The sequence below is a fragment of the Acyrthosiphon pisum genome, chromosome A1 (assembly GCF_005508785.2).
Source record: "Acyrthosiphon pisum isolate AL4f chromosome A1, pea_aphid_22Mar2018_4r6ur, whole genome shotgun sequence".
NCBI classification, from domain to species: Eukaryota; Metazoa; Arthropoda; class Insecta; order Hemiptera; family Aphididae; genus Acyrthosiphon; species Acyrthosiphon pisum.
The window spans coordinates 20,576,936-20,602,534 of NC_042494.1; the positions used below are offsets into that span (position 1 = coordinate 20,576,936).

At 29.8% G+C, this 25,599-nt stretch overlaps 2 protein-coding genes across 2 annotated transcripts in view; both read left to right on the plus strand.

The window, feature by feature from the left end:
- LOC107882963 overlaps positions 1-773 on the plus strand; it is a 7,420-nt gene extending 6,647 nt beyond the window's left edge. The window contains exons 4-5 of the mRNA XM_016802192.2: positions 290-425; positions 504-773. Of these exons, the coding sequence (XP_016657681.1) occupies positions 290-425; positions 504-619 (252 nt within the window). The 3' untranslated portion in view covers positions 620-773. The remainder of the gene's footprint in view (positions 1-289; positions 426-503) is intronic.
- A 15,640-nt stretch (positions 774-16,413) lies between these two features.
- LOC100569778 lies at positions 16,414-24,486 on the plus strand. Its single transcript, XM_003242595.3, has 5 exons — positions 16,414-16,686; positions 17,982-18,081; positions 18,437-18,582; positions 21,107-21,239; positions 21,834-24,486. The coding sequence occupies exons 1-5, from the start codon at positions 16,570-16,572 to the stop codon at positions 21,950-21,952; spliced, it is 615 nt and encodes a 204-aa protein (XP_003242643.1). The 5' UTR covers positions 16,414-16,569; the 3' UTR covers positions 21,953-24,486.
- The last annotated feature ends 1,113 nt before the right edge of the window (positions 24,487-25,599 follow it).

The window sequence follows — 25,599 nt, forward strand, 5'->3', positions numbered from 1 at the left end:
AATATAATCTGTGATTAATAATGAACATATTATTTCAAATTAACTATTTTATGTTATTATACCCACCCACCCCTTATTTTCAAGGTGTAGCGACCGCTACACCTAGTTATAGGGTTGGGCGCCACTGAATACTAATGTTTAAATATTTAGCAAGTATGATTATAATACATACAAGCGATATTGAGATTAATTAATACAATGATAATAATATCATATATTATTATGAACTTATTACCTATACAATATCGTTGTACCTAACTAATCGTGAAAACTTAAATTTTCTTTTCAGCAAAATGTTCAAAACATCAAGCATTGGTTAGTGATGTATTTAATGGTTTTAATACATATATTCATTTACTACATTAGTGCGGCCTTTGTATCTGATCAACCATTGTTTTTCTTGGGAATTGGACTTATCTCTAGTCGTATGTATCAAAATTCGGTGGTTTTACCGGGAAACCATTAACCGAATCGTCTCATAATATTATTATTGATTATTTCAGTGATCGTTTTATTAATGATGTACGTTGTGAAACGTTTTTATCACGATGAACTCGAAAACTTGGCCCCCAGCAATACTACAGACGACAATAATGTGACTCCGTCACAGCCCACATAAATATGCAGATCGACAATGGAACCGAAAACTGGATTCCAGATGCAGTTTGACGCTGTACATGCTCTGCTAGACACGCACAAAATCTAATAATATTGCTTGTTATTGCAAATGTCGATATTTTTAGCCAATAATAAACCATAGTTTATTTATCATATTATCAACGGCCAACGCAACTTTTTTAATTAGTGGTATTAAGAAATAAATTGTATAAAATACAGATAAGTATATAAAACAGAAAGTTCATCACATTTTCTTCGTTTTTACACAAGTTCGAATAATGCTATTATAATACTTATAATAAGTAGGTATATAACAATAATTAACTATGAACATTAGGAAAAACATTCATCATACAATATAATATCGTAATACCTATATAATAATATCTATAGGTACATGATGTATAATAATTATCTTTATTTAAACAAAGCTACTATTATGCTGTTTAATGATGGTTAATATAGCCATAGGTTATTTGCCACAATTATTTTTTTTTGTTTAAGATTTATTTTACAAAACATTTATTTTTTTGTCTTTTCCTTGTACAATATGTAACTTCATGTAGGTACAATATATGGACGCATCACTAAAGAAAGTGAAAGTGGGTAAATCTATAAAATAATAATATTAACAAATTAGGAAAGCCTTACTTTACTCAGGAGTCAGGACAGGAAGCGTGGTAAATTCTCGGTTCCTAAACGTCAAATTATATTTTATTCTCATTTGATTCAAAGTTAATAATTGTAGATAATAACAATGTTACGAATAATATTATCATTCTCGTATTGTTTACCAAGTCAAAAATCCCAACTGGGTAAGTACAAGTAACTTACTACGTATGGATATAAGATGCGTATCTAAACTTAGGTTTAGAAACTAAAACTATTATATAAAACCTAGAAACTTTCATTCTGCCAAAAACAGTCAAGACTTAACTTTCTAAAAAAAGTTTGGACTGCTCTATATTTAAATTAATTGAGCGTCATATCCACTATTGTTTATCAATGTACAGTTGTATGTATAATGCTAGCAAGCGTAGGCTACCTACTTACATAAAAACAAATACACTATCAAGTATCTAGATCCTAAACATTAGAACTTACAAAACTATTTCGTGTTTAAATATATTTAATAAAAATTATTAAATTAGCTTAAAAATATTTAATAGATATTATTTAATTAGCTTAAAAATATTTACGTTTGAAAAATTGATTAGAAACACAAGCGCAACAGTTTTAATTATTTTTTTTCTAGTACCTATAGCTAAACCCAAAAATACAATAAATTATAATAATACAATTTATTTAAATATTTGACTCAAATAAGGGATTTTAATATGATTTTATAATATGTGAATAGTGAATACTGTAATAAATGTAACATTTAGCTACACTAGTGCACTACATCAAGGAATGTAAACACAGTTTGACAGTTTGTGAGTGAGTATATATTTACAATTTACAAACATGAAAATACCATATTTATATAATATCATCAACGATTGACGTCATATACTCATAACCTAAATCCATTATGACAATGGAAAGTTCTATCCTTACAAATAGAAGGTAAATACTAAATACTAAATAGTGAAATAAAATATTGATACGTGCATAATACCTTCTGTACAATAATACAAATTTCAAAATTGGTTACGACTTATGGAACTACTTACAAGTTATTTTTTTATTTTATAAAAATATTGTTGAAAAGTGTTGGTCAAACATTTTTTGATACTGTTATATCCCCGCCGGCAGAGGCGGACTTACCATTTTTCCGCCCCTAGGCATTACAACACTAGCGCACCGTACATTGGCATGCTCCCACGGGGGGGGGGGGGGGAGTAATGTTCCATGAACTAAAACAAAACTATAAAAATTGTATTTAGGTATTTTTATATTTATACATACCAACTAAAAAAATAAATATTAATACAATTTTGCATAGGTACATTTGTACACTTGTACAATCATTTTGCGCCTTGATTTATCTATAGCAAAATTATCTATGATTTGGGGGTGAGCACTCTAGTTTCTATAATCGTAATCGATTAGCAGATTTCGTCGCAATGTTTATTATTATTAATATTACTTTATCAAGACACCTGATTTCCAGAATTAATTCCAGTATTCTAATTGTGGTGCCGGTTGCGGGGTGAGGCGGGTCATTCCAGTAAGCACTGTGCGAGCAGATGTCCCCCACCTAGCTAGTAGAGCGGTTATAATATACAATGTACTATGTAGTAATGTACTCGGCGGCCCGAGGCAGTATATTTGACCGCCTTGGCTGGCGTTTTGCGCATGCGCCATTCACAATATTGTACGTGTTTACGCCGCACACCCGTATACCATCTCCCATGTATTAACATAGGCAACGCCGGCAACTGCCTCGTCGAGTGTCGATGTCGAACCTCTAGCGGTGGCGGCGCGCGCTGGTCGCAGGATTAAACTCAAACGGCAAGGTTATTATAGATTATAAATTAAAACGTTACTGCGACATGACTACGTGAGCCATTCTCTAGTTTCATGCAAGTTGTATACGAAAAAAAAAAATAATATAAAATATAAATTCAGGTAAATAAAATTATGAAAAACTAAAAAGTAAAAATTAACTAAAAAGTTGCGCCCCCAAAAATATTGCGCCCTAGGCCAGTGCCTTGGTGGCCTATGGGTAAATCCGCCCCTGCCCGCCGGTCATATGAAAACTGTATAGCATTATAGTACCGCCAGGTTTGTTATTCGCCACCATCCATAATAATCAATATTATGTCGGTAAAAAGTACCAAACATTTTTTTTTCAAGTTGTCATAACTTTTTTTGTGTAGTTCCCACGAAGACAGTAGTAACTGAATTTTATTGTATAGAACGTCTTTGATTGTTTTATGCTACTATCAGTTTCGCGGGAACTACACTAAAACATATATGACTACTTGAAAAAAAAAGTTGTGAAAACAGAGATACGACCTTCTTCGCTGCGGCGGGCGATATATTATATTATTATATAACATATCCATCATATCCACTATGATCATTCTTAAATTTTTTTGATATAAGATAATTGTGAAAATAAACAACCAATCAATATAAAAATATTGGTGATAAATATAAGTCATAACCTGTTCTAAAAATATTTTAAGTAGGTACAAGTATTTTGAAAATGTCAAAATTTTTTTTTTAAGCTGATGTCATTAAATTAAAATTGTTTTAAAAATTATAAATATAACTGTTGAAGAAGCCTACGTTTAAACACCTATATTAATTTCTCACAGAGATAATTAAGGTGATTCAAGGAACACGATTGAATAGTCAGCGATGAGACTTATATCTAGATAAAGATTTAAACGGTATATCTATTTTAAATATGAAAGTTTCAAACAAATACCGAAATTTATTTATCTAGAGATCGAATATTATGTATATTTAATTCAAAAATACCTACACATACACATTATTATTTGCCTTTACAAGATTTTTGAAAGACATTCAAGAACAATGGAATCGTATAAGTAATTTACTGACAGCAGGTACTTACTCACTTTTAAATATGAACAAAATCAAAACGGTAAAAAAATATCCAATATCTCTGATGGGTATAATAATAATGTATAGTTACTATAATATTATTGTCGAGTTATTTCCAATCGATCGGCTGCGTGACGGCAGCAACGCAGAAATGTGATTTTGAGATGTGTTATATTTAGTAGGTATATACGAAAACTGTGACGCATACTCGACACAACTGTGACGGGTACTCATGATTTAGACTGTTTTTTAGACGTATTTAGTAATTTTTTTTTAAACATTATATTACCACGACGTATATTTACAATGAATTTAGTATTTACCCATAGAACATAATATGGTGTGGGGGGGGGGGATACGTTATGAGCACGACTGCAGTATGCCATGAAATACTTATTTGCTATTTTTTTATGCAGATAAAAACAAATTTCTTCTTTATATTTATCTAGACAAATTTATATTAACAATAATATTACCTTTAAATTGGTAGGTATTTAAAGAAGCTGTAAGGTCGCAATAATAATCATTTTTTTGAAAAAATCTGTGGTTTACAATAGAATCCCAAACAAGTTGATTAATTTTATAATGTAATATAAAAAAAGGCTTAAAATAATAACCAATTATTTATGTATATTAGGAATAACAATTACAATCGAATCATTCTAAAATCCGAAATGACTTTGGCCTTCTACGGATCATGTTCAATAGTGTTATACCTATCGTCATAGGCACAAATAGCGTTTGAGATTTGGAGGGGCTAATAGGGCTAATATGGCCTACTTTGATAATATTGAATACGCTTAAAACAAAATGTACGAAATGTTTGGGAGGGCTATGGTCATTTTTGGGGGCTTAGCCCCTAAAGCCCCCCCCCCCTATGTGCCTATGCTTATCGTGTGAAGTAAAATTCTACGATTAAAAAATATGTACAAATAAATGAATAGCATTTCTGCCTTCAAGCTGCTCTCAATTGTAAACAAACATAGGTAGGTATTCAAATTACAGCATTCTCCTCTTATAATCAATATCAGACACCTTTTAGCCTAATCTTTTCCCGCGGCCGTACAGGTATTGCGGGAAACGAGTAATTTGCAAATAAGCTCGCCAAGTCTACTGCATCCCTCGAATGGCCCTCCAGTATATAGCGGTTCCGCGGTCTGACTTCATCCCTAACCGTTGGGTTTATATGACCAATTTATGGCTGAAACACTGGGAAACGCTAACACCTAATTTCGCCACGTATTTGTGCTCGTCGTATAAAGAAATAATATATCTCCAACCAATCCACCACAGCCAGCTGATTTCACAACCTTAATCCCTCTGTAAACTTCATAACATGGTCCTCCCGTCTCCGCGATTTGGCCACACCACCTTACTCCCATATCGTTCCTTTACACTTTCATTGCATGACTCCCTGATCTGCACACCCCCAACTTCCCCATGATTTGCGACATTACCCGCCTTATTTTCAACTGCCCTAAATTATCACCATAACGCGAGTCCGCCTATTGAACCTTTTTAAATTCACAGTATATTATTCTCATATATCAACAAAAAAATAATATTATATTATCTTTCCTTACAGGCTATATAATTTGCTTTTTTTTGTGTATAATTTAAATTTTCCAAATTACTTTTTTTCTCAATATTCTTATAATAGTTGAAACCTGCGATATATTGCTGAGCAATGTTTAAATAAAAAAAAATAAGATGAAAAATTGAACAAAAAAATAGAAGACGCCTGTTGTTAAATTTTTAATCACGTTCAAGATATTTTCAAACCGTTCGCGAATTATATGCAATTTCTCCTATAAACGTTTCAGTGTTTCACACATATCGGCGTAGTTGTAATTATTCTCAAAGAAAAAAATTTTTAAAAATAAAATAACTTTTTTCGGTTATTGCACAGCTACAGAAGCATATCCAACCAAATCGCATAACTAGGTTGTAAAATGTGTTAATGTACATATTATCATTAAAAAATATATTTCTATCACAGTAACATTGTCGTCATAATAAGTTAATAGTTTATTAACCCTTTGCGAATCGTTGCAGAATACTCTGCTTACACTATGGGAAATCCCTTCAATAAAGAGGAATTATTGTTGTTCAAACGTCCATAAACTGCGGGGAATGAGAATCGATAATAATATCACGATATTATGCATCACCAGGAGATTTAGGTACTCGTGATTTATGGTGTGTGTAGAATTTTAAACATTTTTTTTTGCCGTCCTTGTATACAATATATACAGCAAATATATTTCCCGTCACGGTACAAAATTAATTATATAGTGGTGCGGGTAAGATGTGCATTACGGGTTTACCGATTTGTAATTATTGGTGATTTATATTTTATTTATTATAAATTCACCGCGGGACAATCCCTTTGTATATTGATTGTACATTATGCGACACACGACATTATGCTTACAGGCACCCATACAAAAAAAAAATAAAACAATAGGTACAGGCCACGATTGTTATTAGTAACAAAAAATACGATATATTTTATTTAAGGGGGCTGCAGCAGGTGAAAGAAAAGTGACTTTTAGACCAATAAGCTAGACAAAACTGGAAGAATTTGGTTCAACAGATTTTAATTTTTAAAACGGATTATGATTGATCATCAAGTTTATCAGGGAATGATCAAGGTGATTTTGAATATTTTTATTTTCAGTTGTGATATCCAAGAATAAAAATATCGAAAAAATATGATATTTTTGTATTTATATTATTCATTATGGCACTAACAATAATTGGAATGTTCAAAATCGCTTCGATAATTCCCTAGTAAACATGTTGATCAATCATAATACGTTTTCAAAATTAAAATCTGTCAAACCAAATTCCTCTAGTTTGGTCTAGCTTATTGGTCTAAGAGTTACTTTTTTTTCATTGACTGGAGCCCCTCTAGCCCCCTTAAGGTTTATTTTGTGATACGGAGCCTTAAATATATTGAAAAACATTATAACAAACAAAATTAATGTTTAGATTGATAAAATCTACATTAGATTTGATTTTTGACAAAACCTGCTGCAGCCCCCTTAAAATAACTATATAGTCCGATGCAACGTATGATCATGTATTTAGTAAATACTGCCTACTTGATAAATTACTTAATTGTCTACCTATAAATTATAATAAATAAAAGTCGTTTAATATATTATATTATCTAGATAACAGTGATTTTTATCTTAGATAACTGTGTATATTAATATCGATATCGACGCAATCCCTAGGAGTTGATTAACACGTTCCAGCTTGTTGACGAATTTACCGTCGACGTGGCAGACCAAATGCAGCATTTTGACTACGATGAAAATCAGAAGGGTATTGACAACGAGAACGATCAAGAGCATATCGACGAAGAGCAAGTTCAAGAGGATATCAACGACAAGATTGACCCAGCAAATATAGATGGCGTCGTGAACACCCTTTTGGGTGAGGTGGTCGAAGCTGTCTTCTCAGAGCACGGTTGGTGAGCGATAGAGGTAAGGTAAGCTATGGGAGCACAGACATCGCTGTATCGCCCGACCCGCAGACTCTGAAGTTTCAGGGTTCGGCGGTTCGCGACTCCGCGGGGCCATCGGCGCGGCAGACACGGTGCCGACGGGACCCCAGGATGAAAATCACGGAGGGTATCAGGACCACGGTGCGTTGCGCTGTGGTCTGCCGATTCTCTCCCCTTTTCGTCCAGTGGTAATTCCGCTAGCCTAGCCGCACCTCCAGTCAACGCCGATTCCACAGCATCAAATAGCTATGTTCGCTTGAACAGTGCTTTGGTGTCTCCGTCGTCGCCGTCACAACAGTCGTCTTCAGCACCCGAGCATCGTTGACGCGCACGACATCGTGCACTAGCCGCTAGTCGTCTATCGTCGTCCAATGTCACTCCCGTGGCCGTCGTGGTCAGGTCCAGCCCGTCGTCACGATGGTCGTCACCCGCGAGCAAACGCATCAGCGATCACACTCGTCCGCCTTAGGGTCTATCCGCGAGAACGTATGGAGGTGACCAGTGGCCTTGCATCTGCACGCACCTTGCCATCACTTATAAATCCACCATCCACCTGCTATTGTGTCTTGTCTGGTGTTTTTTTTTTTTTATATATATTATCATTAATTATTTTTTCATGTTCAAAATTGTTAAATTTTCAGACCACTTTGCGTCAAACCTCTTATCTTTCGGCTCACCAAATATAAATTTTTTTGCTTATATAATATCAATAAGTCAGACCACTTTGCGTCAAAACACATATATTTTGGCTTCACCAAACATACATTTTTTTTATGTATTATTATAAAATTCAGACAATTTTGTGTCAAATCTCTTTCGGCTCAATAAAAATAAAAATTATGTTGTTAAAATATTGTTTCTTTTTTTTGTATTAATAGCGTATTTTTATTTTTATTTATTTCAACAGAATAATGGGCCCGACTGAACGCACTCTTCTGAGGGCCCATGAAAAGTTAATAACAATGTTTTTGTTATTTATCAAATTTCAATAAAATAATGTACCCATTGAGATATTTTATCTCATGAATGTATTAATGGTTAACCGGTGTACCCTTATGAGATGTGAACAGCGAGGTATATATAATAATATGTACAAATTTTAAAACAGGACTAAAACTTTTTCTGGTAATAATATTTTGAAATCATCAATACATAATATTTAAATACTATTTTAATAAATTACTTTTTTGATTAATCAAGGTACCTCTATACTTAAGATTATAGAATAACAGTCTATATTATATGATATAAGAGTATATGACCTGAGTCATAATAATAGATGTATTAAATTTGAATTCAATGATAAATCGTCAGGTACCTACGTCATATGAAAAACGATTCAAAGCAAAACAATGTGTCATCCTACATTATTAATCACTTAAGTGACTACACATTTTTATGATATTGTTGCTATTAAAGAAATTTATTTTACTATTAGTAATAGGTACACTAATAGAATAGGTTAAATTAACTTTTGCCGAAAAAATGCATTTTAAAATGTATTTGTGTGTAATGTGTATAAAATATAATTAATATACTTTCAAGCAGGCAGTGGCGGTTTTACAGGGGAGGAAGGTCCAGGGGGTCTGGACACCCCCCCCCCCCCCAGATCCCGAGTTTAAGCTGTGATACATTATTCACTCGAGCCGCTTGGGTTTTGACATTAATTTTTTTTTGTATAGCTATTACGATTACGATTTTTATATGCGGATATAGGTACGCTTGTACCTACATAATTCTGGTGATTTCATCTTTATTATTTTGTATATTAGAATGTTATCTACAGCTATTTAGATAAATACCATATTTTCCCTGAAAATATGACGTTACGATTACGATATCTATTATTTGTAATAATAATAGCGTTCGGCCATTCGAAGAACGTAGGTACATTACCTAGCGCAGCGATAGTTGATAAACTGACCATCACTTTTCCTTAAGCCGTCGCGCCTGTCGAACCCGAACGTCTATTCAGGTTAGTAAAATTTATAATAATTATTTTAAATCGTTTTCATTCTTAATTTACAAAGATTTTATCCATATAATTTGACTCATAATAATAATATGTAGTTAATTTAAAATGTAATCTAAGTAAATGATTTTGTATCGTGAATGTAATTTTTAATTTTTCTTAATATTAATTATTTTCAAATTTCAACATGTTCTTTAAAATTTGAATATTAAATTTATGTCAATAATTATAATTAATAAATTATAATATGGTTTTTTTTCATTTAACTTACGCTAGCAAGTAGCAATAGAGTATAGACAGTAGTATAATATTATGTATATTGTCAAAGATGACGACTTTATGACATTGGTTAATTATTACCAAGATGATCTGGAAAATGGAAACCATGCAATTTTGATGGCTGAATACAAATTGTGGCAAAGGTGCTTAAAAAATTTGAGCAAAGAGCCAACTAATGCACTCCAAGCTTTATCGTTTTGTAATAATGAAATTTATCCTAATATATACAAACTTCTTCAAATACTAGCCACATTACCAGTTTCAACATCATCTAATGAACGTACTTTTTCAAATCTTAAAAGAATAAAAACTTATTTGAGGAACGCCATTGGAGAATTAAGTAATAAAGGAAATCATAATTCATATTTTACAATATTAAATATAATTTGCTTAGGTATTAAATATTTCAGAAAAGATTAAATGGTCTGGCTATGTCATAGCCGCTATGATGTGTATACATAAGGATTTACAATTAACGGCTGACGAAGTTTTGGACGAATTAGTAAAAAAAAAAACGAAAAATTGATTTTGTGTTATAATAGGTAGTTGTAACTAAAATGCTGTTTTTTTTTTATGTAAGAATTAAATTTTATTTAGTAATTATTCATGGGTTAAACTTTTTTGTCTTTATACATTATAAGATAATATTAAAGGACCCCCCCCCCCCCCAGAAAAAATTCAAAAAACCGCCACTGCAAGCAGGGCTTAGCACCCGAATCATTTATTCGGGTTTTGGGTACTGGATGTATTCATAAAAAGTTTAAACAAACATTCGAGTTTTCAAAACCACTATAATTCGGATTAATATTGATTGGTTAATACGAGTGTTGAGTAGTCTGGAAAAAACTTAGCTTTTGATGTCCCCCCCCCCTATTATTAATAATAACAGCAACAAAAGTGCGTGAGAAGTGCTTCATAGACTGATACAAATTACAAACATGCAATTTACCACTTGCGAAGTCAACGAATATAATAAAATGTTTAAAATAGGTAGGCCATAGAGGCGTTGAAGCGTAGATAAATAAAATAAAATATAAATTATGATTTCGCGATTTTCGAAAAACTGGTAAATAGCCACGAATTACGATATTCGTTTCTAATTTAATTAGATTAATAAATTTAATTGATAAATTAAATGCGGCAAATGATTTGATATCGTTGAAAAGCAATTTATTTTGATTGAGGCTGTTTCTTGAAGAAAATGGATTATTTCGTGTGGGTGGGAGACTAAAGATAACCTATCAATTCCGTCAGGCAAAAAATAATCTTCCCGAACAAAAATTATAGTTTTATTTTCTTTACATAGCTATATTATTATAAATATTATATGAAATACCTATATTAAAATGTTATCGCTAATTGATGATAATCTAACTTGTCTACGCGCAATGATGCGAAAAACGACTAATAGTATTGTCCACACCAATCTGGTTAGTCTCGATTTATCCTCCTGTTATTATACTTCGCAATAATGAATTTCGAAATCGTAGCTGGTGAAGGAGAAAATAACTTAGTTATTTTTCAATATGAACATTTTTTTAAAACTAACTTTGTGAAGTATTTATGTACGTATAAGTGGAAATGTGTTAGTAAAAAGTGTAATGCAAAAATATACATAAACGAATCTTTAACGGACATTTTAAAATATTATATTGCCCATCAAAACCATGAAAAACAGCCAATAAATGTATTGAAAAAAAACTGTTTTCAAACCAATACTTACGGATGTCACAGAAAGTCCTTCAAAAATTATAAATCATGAAGTACTAAAAAATCCTCAAATTGAAAATATCATTGAAAATTACCATGTTGACAATATCAAACCATGTATACATCGAGAACGTAGAAAATGCATACCTTCACTTCCAAAAAATCTTATTGAAGTGATTGAAGCTATGAATAATCGTGAAATAAGAATTGTTGAAGGTGAATCATTGTTAACACATACATATTTGGTGAACAAATACAGATTTGGTGAATAATATGATGTGTTTTTCTACAGACACTAATCTGAAGGCTCTAAGCTCGTCTAATACAATATTTGTTGATGGTACATTTTCTTCATGTTCTATGTTTTTTTTATCAACTTTTTACAATCCATGTAAATATAAATGGGCATTATGTTCTATAAGTATTTTTTTATTATCTAACAAAACAATGTGTGAATTAGCATTTAGTTTTTTAAAAACAAAATATGCTGAATTAAATTTAAATATAAATTTGACAACAATTATGGCTGATTTTGAAGAATCTATTCATGCTGGGGTAAAAATGATTTGGCTATTAAACAAGTAATCGGATGCAGATACCATTTAACGAAAAGTTAGTGGAGAAAAATCCAAGAAATTGGATTAACAGACGTGTATAAAAATAAAATCTGTGAGTACGGAATCTGGTTTAGAAAAATATTTGGACTTTCTTTTTTAAGCCCAGAAGAAGTTTCTGATTGTTTTATAGAAGAGTTTATGGCACACTGCCCTAATGATCCAAAAATGTTAAACATTTTGTGATTATTTAACTGAAAACTACATTGACGAGTTTTCAAGATTTCCACCAAATGTTAGGACCTCTTTCTCCATTAGTTCTCAGCGAACCACAAATAGTTGTGAATCTTTCCAAGCAAAACTCAATTCTTTGTTTACAAAATCACACCCAAATATTTTTGATTTATACACGTCTTAAATACAAGGATCCAAACAGGTACGTAAATTATTCTCAGGTCAACTCACAAAATAAAAATTAGTAAGAACACAAAATATATTCACCAAAAATGAAAAAACGAAGATTTATTAAAATATTATGAAGCTAAAAAAATTAACCATTCACATTTAATTAGTTTGGCATCATCACATTATAAAAAATAACATTGTAAAACTTAAAACTAAATTTAACTATATTAATTTATATTTAAATGAATTATTGAATTATTTTGTAGATAGGTAACCTACCTATAGTATTATTATTACAACACTTTATTTATTTAACTGTATTGTATTATTTTATATATACATTAATTCCCATTATTTAAATGAATATTTAAATTAATTATTGAATTTTTTGTAGATTTATTATTATTATTATTACTGTTATTATTACTATTATTACTATAACAGAAACTGGTTGACAGCAGCAGTTGCCAGGTTGAGGTAAAGATTGGTAGGTGGCGGAGTTGATAACCTTGTTTTTAGACTATCTGAACTGGTGGAGTTGATACTGGCGGAATCGATGCTACATTGGCGGAATCGATAGGGCCCCCATCAAGGCACCATTCAATCTGGTTTGGATACAATAGGGGTATAATAGAACATTATTACTCCCGTCCTAGGAATGGAGTTCCGAGTATTTGCGTCAATTGCAAGAGAGGTCAAAATGGGTGAACTAAAAAGGACCCAAAATAGCTGTTAACAGTGTGGTTCTTATCCGTGAAGAAAATCTACCACCCATACAGTGGAAAATTGAACGCGTGTAGGAGCACATGACATGGAGAGATGACAACACCATTCGTACCGTGGTAGTCAAAATGGTTGATGTGGAGGTGATTCGGGCAGTGTGCTAGCCGTGTCCGCTACCATTCAAAGGAAATAATGGCTAAGCCGAAGCTAAATTAATTTTTTTGTCTTCACTTTTCCTTAACTGAATTTTTTGTTTATGATTTTTTTTATTCGTATTATTATTAATATCATACAGTAATAGATTTGTATGATATTATTATTTATTATGTTAATATAATATTATAAGCTATTGTTGTTGAAAAATATTTCAAGGTAGGTTGGCATGTCACGTATCGGTCCTAATATTATCGACAAACCGGAATGATATAATTATTGTTACCTATCAGCCAGTGTGGCCGACGGTTTTAGCTTTGATTGGGTTGTAAAATATTGTACCTAAATAGTCAGCCGTGTTTGGTTGGTTTCCGTATAAACTTATGTGAAACAAAAATAAACAAATTATAATAACTAAACTTCATCTTAATAATTACCTAATTATATTAATACAGTAGTAAGCCTGAGTATCCGGAGTAACCATCAACGGAAACCTACAGTCCACTCAGCAACATCATTCTTTTTTATACTTAACGCGATTATTAATTACTATAATAATATAACTATAATTTTAACCGCGTTGGGATGTACAGTATACATATTGCGTATGTACCTATAAATATAATATTATAATAAAACAGATAATCATCCAAGTCTTTTTTATAAAATGTAATATCTCAGATCACTTTTTTTCAAAGCCAGCAATTTTGTATTCTTTGAGGACAGTGTGACGTATGATCACGTACGCATAGCCTATGTACGAGAACATGCAATTATTCCATTTGTGGGAAAACCCCACATCCCGAAAAAATATTTTTAATTCTCTTCATTATTTACTCCTATAATGGCATTCCCCTTGATAATGTACAATACACCCCGGGATAAAAATTTTAAATAAACACTTGGTAGGTATACGACTAACATAGGTATATTATTATAATATTAATTGTATATTTACATTAATTGTACTGTAAACATTTTAACTGATCGACGTTTTTAAATTGCGGGACTTAAGATACATAAACTAATTTTAGTTTCACTCCAAAAAACTACACTTCTTCCGTATACGAAAACCGATCAGCGGCATTACGTTAGTATATAATATTATTATACTATACTAGCTGATCCCGTGCACTTCGTTGCTCGTTAAATGTACCAACTTTATATGACTCAATTACTCAAACTTTATTCGATTCGTTATTTAATATTGGGTGTATGATGTTCAAAATTTATCTTAACTTTTCCATTGCCGAAAATAAAAATTCTGATTCACAGCAGTATATATTATCAGGTAATCAATCTACCTGCGATAGATCGCGGACCCCGTGCTGTTTGTACGTAAGTGTATGATTTAACTTTAAAGTATCAAAGTTATACCAAGTTTGTCGTATTCCACCTATGGTGGATTAATATAATCAATTAACACAAAATCCTAACCTAACTTATCCGTACTAATATCAGATGAATAAAAAACCAAATTTAACCATTTCTAAATTAGCTTGTCTTCTTCCCAGAGGTCTAATCTACACACGAACATTCATTTTTATACATATATATTGCCAAAAAATAATAATACAAATCAACAAACATGCCCGATTAACCATAATAGTAACCAATATATAATACTCTGTTGCGCCACTTTCGTATTTATTACATCCAGATTTCCTACTTTTCCTAAAATTTTCTTTAGTGAAAAATTTCTCCTGGAAATGACGAACATCTTAAAAAAAAATTTGAGCCAAATCGGACCAGCCGTTCTGGATTTATGAGGTAATGAAATTTTTCACGCTCCATTTTTATATATATGGATATTAGATATCTAAACAATAATCATTATTGTTATTAATCATTATGACGTAGGTATACCGTTTCTATCTATATATATAAATGTGAAAATGAAAACCTTTGAGTGATATGTTCTTGGAAACTACTGAATCGATCGTTATGATTTTTTTTTTAAATTGAAAAGCTCATTGCGGAGAAGGTTTATGGCATTTTATCGATTCTCTAACTTAATAAACAAAGGAGTTATCAATTATTATAAATAATGGCCTGTTACGTTGCGTTTACGTATATACGGAGGCTCGTGGGTTTCCAGCTACCTGCAACCTATCTTTTTTGTCCGAAGGTCAACAATAAGAATAGTCCCGAGAAGTTTATCGATAAAAATAATCTCATGCATCGCGCGTAGACTAATAATTTTAAACAATAAAATAACTCCCTAAAATATATTAATATAATATAAATACTCCTAAAATTCCGGGATGATCAACTATATGACTTAAATACTATTTTAGGTACACTATATACAAATTTTTTTTCAACTACAAGGCTATATTTTATCTCCCATTTCACTGTGTCCGCAATCTACCGCAAGTAGATTGCCTACCTGATAATATACCGTTCGCATAACTATAGGCGAAACTCATGGGCAACGCCACGCGGGATGGATAAAAATTAAAATATAATATGATTTTGCTTCCATACCTACGCAGAGCGAATTACACCTAAAATTAGTTAATTAATCATAATTTTTTTCCGGTAAACGCTGGGTTCATACACTACATGACGTATGAAATATACTGTAATATAATATTACCTATAATATTTATATATTATTATGCATTTACGTGATTGTGTTATTGGATCCAAAACTGTGTGGGGTGATCATATGACAGGGGTGATTATTGGGTCGAGTATTTAATATAAAGATATTACTATACCCCATTAAAAAAAAATTAATTAAATTACGAATGAGTAGAAAATGACAATTATGACAATGTCAACAACGTTGTTATGTAATTACATCCGTTCATCCTTCCGTCGACCGTGCTTTCCAGCACACATAGTATCATTTACTTTCAACATTTGCGTCATTGCAAGGCGGTGCTTCTCGCAATAATAACCGTCACCACGACAACCCGGGCTCAGATCAATAAAATAATATATTGCAGCGAGCCACAGCTCCGCGAGAACCGGGCACGTATATCAAATCCAACAGCGTTTGTCGACGATCAGCGATTGTTGTAGACTATTATCGGCTGTTGACGAACAGCTATAATAGCCTATAATAATTATCGTCCATCATTGACCATTGTCCAAAATCCCGTTGACAGATAATGGAGCGTTACAACGATTACAGAAACAGAATGATGAGAAGATCGGTCAGGCAATATTTTCACTTCGTCTACTATAATCCGCGCTTGATTTGCAGGATTATGTCTTCGGTGAACGGGGTTTGTAATTATTAATTAGTATATCACGATTTATAATCTATAATTATTATGTATTATGTGTACCTACCTAATATTATGATAGTAATTTTAAATTTAGGTACATTATTGTTCACGTATCGTGACTTTATTATAAATTAAATGATTTATCCGGTATTGTATAGGTACTCAACTAGCAACTAGTCTTTGTTATCATCCATTCAAGATATTTTAGTTTACGATTTTCCTAACTTTCGTGTAAACGTGGGGTGACCGGCCGCTCAAATCGTGCAACAGGGCTGAATTCTAGAGGGGTTGTATCGATCGGGTTCGTTACCTAGTAGAAGAGGGAGTGTTATTCATCACATACCATTATATACCAATCAATACACCTAAATTCTAGGTATCAGAGTCGATGGTGGATTAGGAATTCGATTTGGGAGGTGAGCAGAGTGGTATACTTTTATAAAAGTGCAAAGACTATGATTCTAGTGCAAGGATTTTACTCTCCATTACACCACCCCACCCATTTTTAATATAACGTTTACATAATATTATGTTTCTCACAAGTGTAGCAAGCACATAATTCATAACTAACAATTATTACGTTATTGTTTAAAATAGGCGATTGAAATACATTGTTTTAATTTTGAAGGAGCATGACAATATATTATTTAGAGACCATAATATAATTTTCATTTAATCACCATACACTGCACACGAATGCATAAGTTAGGCGATGACTATGATGTATTGCCAATAAATGTTACTCCAGTCTAAAAATCCCACGGAAGAAACGCAATCAAGAACAGTATATTGTATATCTATAGATGATCAAAATATTATCTTTTAAGTAATTGTATCTTCTACCTTGTATCTTTATACTTACAATTTATTTATATTTGTCGTGCGTTATGTATATTATAATATTGTTTGATTTTACTGAATATATTCAGGTATATTTTTTAATTTATTAAATATAATCTTCGGCAGCAACGGCCATTGGGAATAACAAACAAGTATTTACAATATATAAGTACCTATACAATAAACGATTATAAAACATGGTGGGTATAGTTAATCTTATAACTTATTTATTAATTTTGAAGTGATGATGAAATTGACTGTTGATTTAGCTGTGTCTGGAGAATTTCTAAGTGATGTGGAAATATGCTCTGATATATTATCTTTTTTCTGAACTCTTTGTTTGTAACTTAATATATTATATTAACTATTTTAATAGTTAAACCAATTCAAAAATATTAATTTGACTGAAAATGATTGAATATATGTTGACTTCTTTATTATACGTATTTTAGGTATTTTTTATGGCACTTAGTATGATTTTGGTATACAACATATTGTGCGACACATATTTCAAACAGCAATCGTCTTCTACTTCCAAGCCTAGTAAAGATGGTAAGTCTATACTAATATAGGTACTATATTATTATAATTTTAAATAAATAAACACACAACTTATTGTATTAAGCTAATTTGTAAAATTCCTCAAACTTTTAAAATCATATGCGCAATAGGTATATACATTATTATCGGTGATTTATTTCTCTCGGCCAACAACAATCAAAGTTAACTATTGTAACAGTTATATTAAATAGTCGTTTTTAAGTCAATTTTATTATTGTCTCTAACTATTAATACTCTAAAATTATTTAGTGTGCAAATATAGTTTTTAAACTCATATACATTTGTAAATGAAAACTATTCTAAACTTAATACCGTTGTTTTGTTTTGTATGTTTGTGTGTATGTAGAAGTAAATTATGATTTGGATTTACAATTACCAGTCGGGTTGGTGTATAAAAATGAACGTAAGGTGATCACTAAATCATTGTTCAATTTGATTTTTACTCTTATGATGCTTCTTGTCAACATTCGTCTTCTATATGCAACGTACAAAGTAAGTTATTGGAATTATAATAAAATTGTTTTTCTCGTTAAAATGTGTGTGTGTGAGTAGTAAAAACATACCTCAGTGCCGTATAAATCTAGTGGTTTTGAAATGAAGTACAAATTACCAAATATGTATATATTTTGATACTGACCTTATAAAAATGTCTTGAATTTGAAAATATATCTAATAAAATGACACATTATGTTATAGTCTGTATGAATGATAAATTAATAATTATAATTTATGATACTAAAATTTTTCTGATTATTTCAGAAATATATATATATATATATATGGGATACTGAGTTAAATTAAATGATAACTTGGGTTAATTTTAACATCGTCAATTTGCTCTTCCAGGTTCAATAAACAAACATGAAAAAAAGAATACAACAGTTGTCGCACTTTATTGCAATTATTCCCTCTTTATCAATATGGTGATATACTGATATCACATTTTCCAAAAATACCTCCAATTGTAAATAAAATCCTTCATTTTTTATTTGAGTCACTACGTACCTATAATTTTTATTTATTTAAAGTTGTTTTTTGTGGATGTATAAAGAAAGAGCTATAGGCACTTTAGTCAGCTCTCTACGATCTAATTATTTATTATATATTTACTTTCTTCTATAATTATTGATAAAGGAAAATCCTAACCGTTAAACTAAGGAAAAATGTACCTAACATTATATTAGGTATATTAGATATATTCTACCACAGTTCATAATATTTTGTTTCTTATATTTAGTTATAAAGGCTTAACCATGACACTATATATTGTTGTGAACATTTGAGACTGAACATTTTTGTATTAAAGTAGTATTAGTAGTATTACCTAATTATAATTTTTTAATTTACCTACACTTTATATAGGTACTAGGTATGTTATTAGGAATATTCTCAAAGGTGGACATAAACTAGTTAAAAAGTTAAAGTTAAGTTAAAAAGTTAATTTTTTTTTAACTTTTTAACTTAACTAGTTAGTTTATTTTCTAATCAACTTATGAAATTAACTACCTAGTTTAATTTACAGTTGAAATAACTTGGCTTTTCTTAGTTGATTTAAAAAAAAATCCATCAAGTTAAAAACGTTTTAAAATTTTTCGTTTATACGTAAATATTACTATATCAGTATAAAATAAAAATAATCCAATACAAAAAAACAAACATTTCTGTTCTTTTTCCTGATAACATAATTGTGTGTATATTCATATATTTTATTACGTTGTAAATTATATATTATACGAGTTGGAATTATAAATGTTTTTAAAAAACAATTATAAACAATTGTTATGTTTTAATGTTATATAACTTATATTATTCAATTGCTATATGATATAAAAAAATATATTTGTTAAATTATTAATTTGAAATGAGTATAGTTTAAATTAGTAAATGATAGAAAAGTAAAAGGGTATACAGTGTACATTATGATAAAAGTTCAATAAAATTGTTTTTTATAATTTATAAATTAGAAACTAGAAAGACACATTCACTCTTTATGTGATTTATATACTAATTTTTAAAAAAATAGATTAACTTTTTTAAACTTTGTTAAGTTAATATTTTTTTCTATATTAATTTTTAACTTATCGATTTAAATTGATAATTTGTTAACTGTTAACTTTTAACTTATCGATCTTGTGTCCTCTTAACTTAACTTGAGTTAATTATTTTCATTAACTTGCCCACCTTTGAATATTCTACCACACTTAATAATTTCTCATGAAGGATTTAACAATTAAAAAGTGGGTAAGTGGATGTCGCTCTGCTGTACAGTAGGTTACAAGTAGGTCAGTGTATAATGGATTATATTAAACTTGAATCCAAAGATATATTGGTAATATCATTGTTCGAGATTTTCCTACCAAAATCCAAGGACACCTTCATTGGGGGAACAATAACCGAATTATTTCTGATAACATTGATAACTATTAATAAATGGTAGGTACCTATATGAATGATTAATATATCCGTCCATCTGTCCAACTAACGCATAACATAGCAAATTTTACGTTTAGAATTATTTATTTTACTCTTTTCTTTTAAATATTAGAGTAATCTTACATGTTATCAAATTTAAAGGTAAGAATATTTTAAGACCTTATGTAGATTTATTATGATATTGTAATTTTAAAACATACTTTGAGTATTTTAAAACCGTATTTTTAGTGAATTTCAATGTTTTAAAATAAAAATATTTAAAAAATCCTATGAGGTGCCCTAAATAATATTAATTCCTATCCTCAAATTTGATATTAAGTCAATATTCATTAACATAATATAAATAATAACAGTCTACAATTAATTTTTCTGAACGTAAACTTTTTAAAGTTCGTTAGATGGACAATATTATTTCAATGAATGATACTAATATAACGATATCTATAACCTATATATATATATATATATATTTAAACATATTATCATATTTTATACAAATATTTGATTTACATATTATTATTTTAATATACATATTACGTGCCAGATAACATTATTAATTGATTTGAACCTTTTTTTTATACAGAGAAATCTTTATAGTATTTCCATTTGGTTGTTTGTACATACAACGCATATGTTATATTCATTGTCCGTCAATTTGTGGGTCGGAGCATCCAAGGGTTATAATTCACTTATATATCTTGCTATGTTCAATACTTGTAAGTATACCAATTGTTTATTAATATCAGTCGTGGTCTGGGCAAAAATAATAATTTTAACCAAAAAATTAACAGTCTGGTTTGGTGACTATCATTTATACCGTTTGGGCGAGTGAAATTATTTTTACTTGCGTAAGATAAAAACTTGGTGACTTCGACGCGAATGCTTTTAAAAATAGGGTTCATTATTAATTTTTCATATTATATTGTATATCATGTAATATCGTATATGATTTTCTTCTATAAATTGAAAAATAATTATCAATATGTTGATTGTACCTATATTACAAATATAAATATTACTATTTAGGTACTACACCAATATCTTTTTAAAATTAGGAGTTCATTATCAATTATTTATTATGTATTTTTCAATATTGACAATGTACATTACTATACAATATACAAATTTAATAATAATTTACCTATAAACATTTAACCTATACATACTTATTCGCCCAAATGGTATTTTTTGTAGAATAAACACTCACCCAAATGATTAGCCCAAATGGTCCACTCTCTTAATAAAACGATCGTTAAATTAATAGGTAATAATATAATAATAATAACTAGTGTTATTTAAATTATTTCTAGTGATTTATTTTCTGTTCATATCGCTGGTGGCATTGTTTTGGATGGAAGAGCGCTGCATCAATCACATGCCAAGATGCATAAATGATAAAGCGGCTACAAGTCAGGAACGCAAGGCTTAAGGCTTGGTCATAATATAAATATGACCAAATCTAAACTCTTTAGTCAATTTAGAATACAATATTACTTATATTATAAATATAAGTAAGATATTATATAGGTACCTTTATTATTTAAACATAAAATGAGAGGTACCATTGTCCATTATACAAACATTCATACACTAGATATCTAACAATTAGATTCCAAAATTAATATAAAACGTTTCTGAAAGTTCTTTGACGTTGTTACATTAACATTCATCAATGTACATATCGAAAATTTCCAAGCGTCATAGATCAGGCTAATACAAAATTACTTTCAAGGCAATTTTTTTAAAAAGCAAGAAAATCGTTTCTAATTTATCAAAAGTAAAAAAAAATGTTCAATACATTTTGAGTTATAAGCATAAAAAAAGTTATCAGAGTTCAGTTACCGAAGAATATACGAATTATCAACCTAATTCTATAAAATATGTTTTAACAAATAAAATGCAATGATTAAACACAATATGGAAATCGATAATTTTATTTATGAATATATTTCTTCCACTAACTGAAAATTAATTAACAAATATCTTATACAGTCATAAATCAAAATTGTAGCTGATACTCCTTAAAAATCGGTAATTGTGATATTAAATTATATGTTGTTCATAAGTTATTCACGGCGATTTCGTAATCAATTAAATTATCAATATATTTAAATCCCTGTTTAGCTGTTAGTAAAAACAAATCAGTTGTTCTATATTGGTTTGTATGGTGATTATAAAATATATAAGTACTATACATATATAGGAGATTATAAACAATTTAGGTACTTCATCGCTCTGAGTACAAATTCACTTAAATATTTTGAAAAGCACTTGTAGGTACCAGTGAACCATTAAATTTAAATCCAACCTAATGGTGATACGTTCCAAGTTAAATTATATTGATTTTACTAAACAAATAAAATACAATAGTTAAACACTTAATGAATCGACAGAAGATTTTATTTGTAAATATATTTCTTCGGCAAAATTCCTTTTAAATAAACTTCTCAAAATTAATAATCTTATTTCTTATACAATCACAGAAATAGTGGAAACTCCTATTCTTAAAGTATTTTTAAGGTCTACAAATAAAATTTAAAAATTATCACATGCATTGACCATTAATTGTTGGGTATTTACCTAATAAATTACCTATCTCATAGTCATAAGAGTTTTTTTTGTTGGAACCTATTTGAATTATATCTGAAAAATAACTATTATTAAATGTTCCATAACTTTGTAAGCCTTACCTTTTTTCACCCTCGTATCTAAATAATTAAGACTGAATGTCTATAAATGGGCGCCCGGGAATTGGGCCGCAATTAACCTTTTTTAAAAAAGGTAGGTATACGGTAATTGGACCACTACAGTTTTATATTTATAACAGGTAGACCTGGTGATTATGCCACTATTTTCAGATGTAGGTAGAACTGCCTTGTAATGGATTTTATAATTGATAGATGTCACAGAACAATATTTTAACAACATTTTCTGATTTTGTTTTTGACACTTATATTTGTGACGATGATATTTACCCCCCACCCCTCCGCGTATTTTTATGTATTAGAAAAAAAACAATAATTAGTTAATAAATATTCGTGTATTTTCATCAGACACATTTATGGCGCAATTTCGAGGTACACTTTAAAAATATAGATTTCATTTGTGGCCAATCTCCGAGTAGTTAAATGTAAATAAATATTTTATATAAAACAGCTAGATAAAATGTGGCCCAATAATCGACCGCCCGTCTGAATAATGTACCTGTTGCGATTGAACCTACTAGTTGTCTCGTATAAAAACAAAATGTTCAACTAATTTAAATGCCACCATATTAACTAATCGTTAAAATTATTTAATAAACTACCTCATTGATCATTAAATATACGTCTTTGCAATTTTTTAAAAATATCGGCCACAGAGCTACAAATAGTTATTGATATTTAAATAAATTAAAATTTTACGTAATACCTACCTGTATAAAATATTTAAGTAAGCTTTATACACAGGTATCAAATTTTAATGAACACTGATAAAATTATAAAAACGATTATATCAGAACAAATCCGTAATTTAGGAATACATGAATTCGGCGTGTAATTGTTTTTAACTTCAACATCATAAATTCAAATGGCTAGGTAGGTATCTAATATAGCCTTTACACTTCTAAAAATCGACATAATATATATTCCGCATCAAAGACTTTAAAGTTAGCACGGACCAACTCAAAAATTCAACCCATCGTTAGACTATGTTATATTGGTGAATCGTCCGTATAACAATTTTAATCATACATTTATAAAAATTGAACGTGACTGGTACATTTTTAATGTGCCTCACATAATAATATAATAATTTTTGTGGACAACTGATTGAACTGTACAACGACTGTTTATTTAACTGATCAAATTTAGAATGCCTGCAGCTCTAAGTACCTTTGATATTTATGTGATATTATGTTATATTTTTGTGTTACTTTTTTTTTGTTTACCTATTTATATATTAATAGTTGTTCAATGCTATATGAAAAATTAAGATTTATTATTATTAAATAATTCTTATTTTATGTTTTTATTGTTTTAACAAATTAAATATTTTCTTTAAATAAATTTCCTGAAATGTTTATATCTTATTCTAATATTTATATTATTGTTATATTGTGTGTATACCAATATGTGTGCTTAAAATATTATATAACGTCAATTTTATTTAATTTTAAGAATGAATAAAACTATATTTAAAAATATAAAAATTCATTAGGTACCTAACTATGTGAGTGTTTTATTATTTAATATTTGTTTATGGTGTACAATTTCTGCAATGATGTAAGGTCGTACAAACAAATGTATTTAAAACGTGTTTTTATTTTATATAGATTATAAAGTTATGAAAATGATTATTTGCACGGCCACCCCATGTAGAGTGTTTTTACGTTTACATGTTTGTGTCACCTCAAATTATAAATATCGAACCAAAGTATTAACAATCGATTCAAATGAAAATATATTGTTATAAAGGGTAGTACTGTATAAAAATGTATAAGGGTATATTTTTTAGTGAATGACACATGCCACAGACTTGAATATTATGGTCCATCTGCCATCTGGTATGGTTCTAAAGAATGTCTTTTACATCAGCATGATTTTTTTTCATAAACGTTTCACAAAATTTGCAAATTATAAGTGTAGTAGGTGCGTGTATGCTCATATGATTAGTTATTTAGACATTGAGGCATTTGTCATTTTTTATAAGGCTCTTAAATTTTAGATTCTGAGCGGAGGGAGGAATCTAATGTATTTACAATGGTGTTTATTTATTTATTTTTATCCTGTATATAATTTCCAAAAATTCTACCAGGAGGAGTGCTTCGATTTCAACATACAGTACCTTATCTTTTAGCAAATTGGATCAAGATGGTGCTTTAAACAGGTCATTTTTCGATATTCTCAATAGTTATTTAAGGTCACAGGAAGAACTACCGATAAATTACGAAAAACCACTAAAAATGGGATTTTAATTTCTAACGCTTTGTTTATCACCATAGCAACGAATAAAAAAATTATAATTTTATAATATTAATTCAACTTACAGGCTAATAATAAATAATAACAATATAAAAAATCCAGACTGACAAAC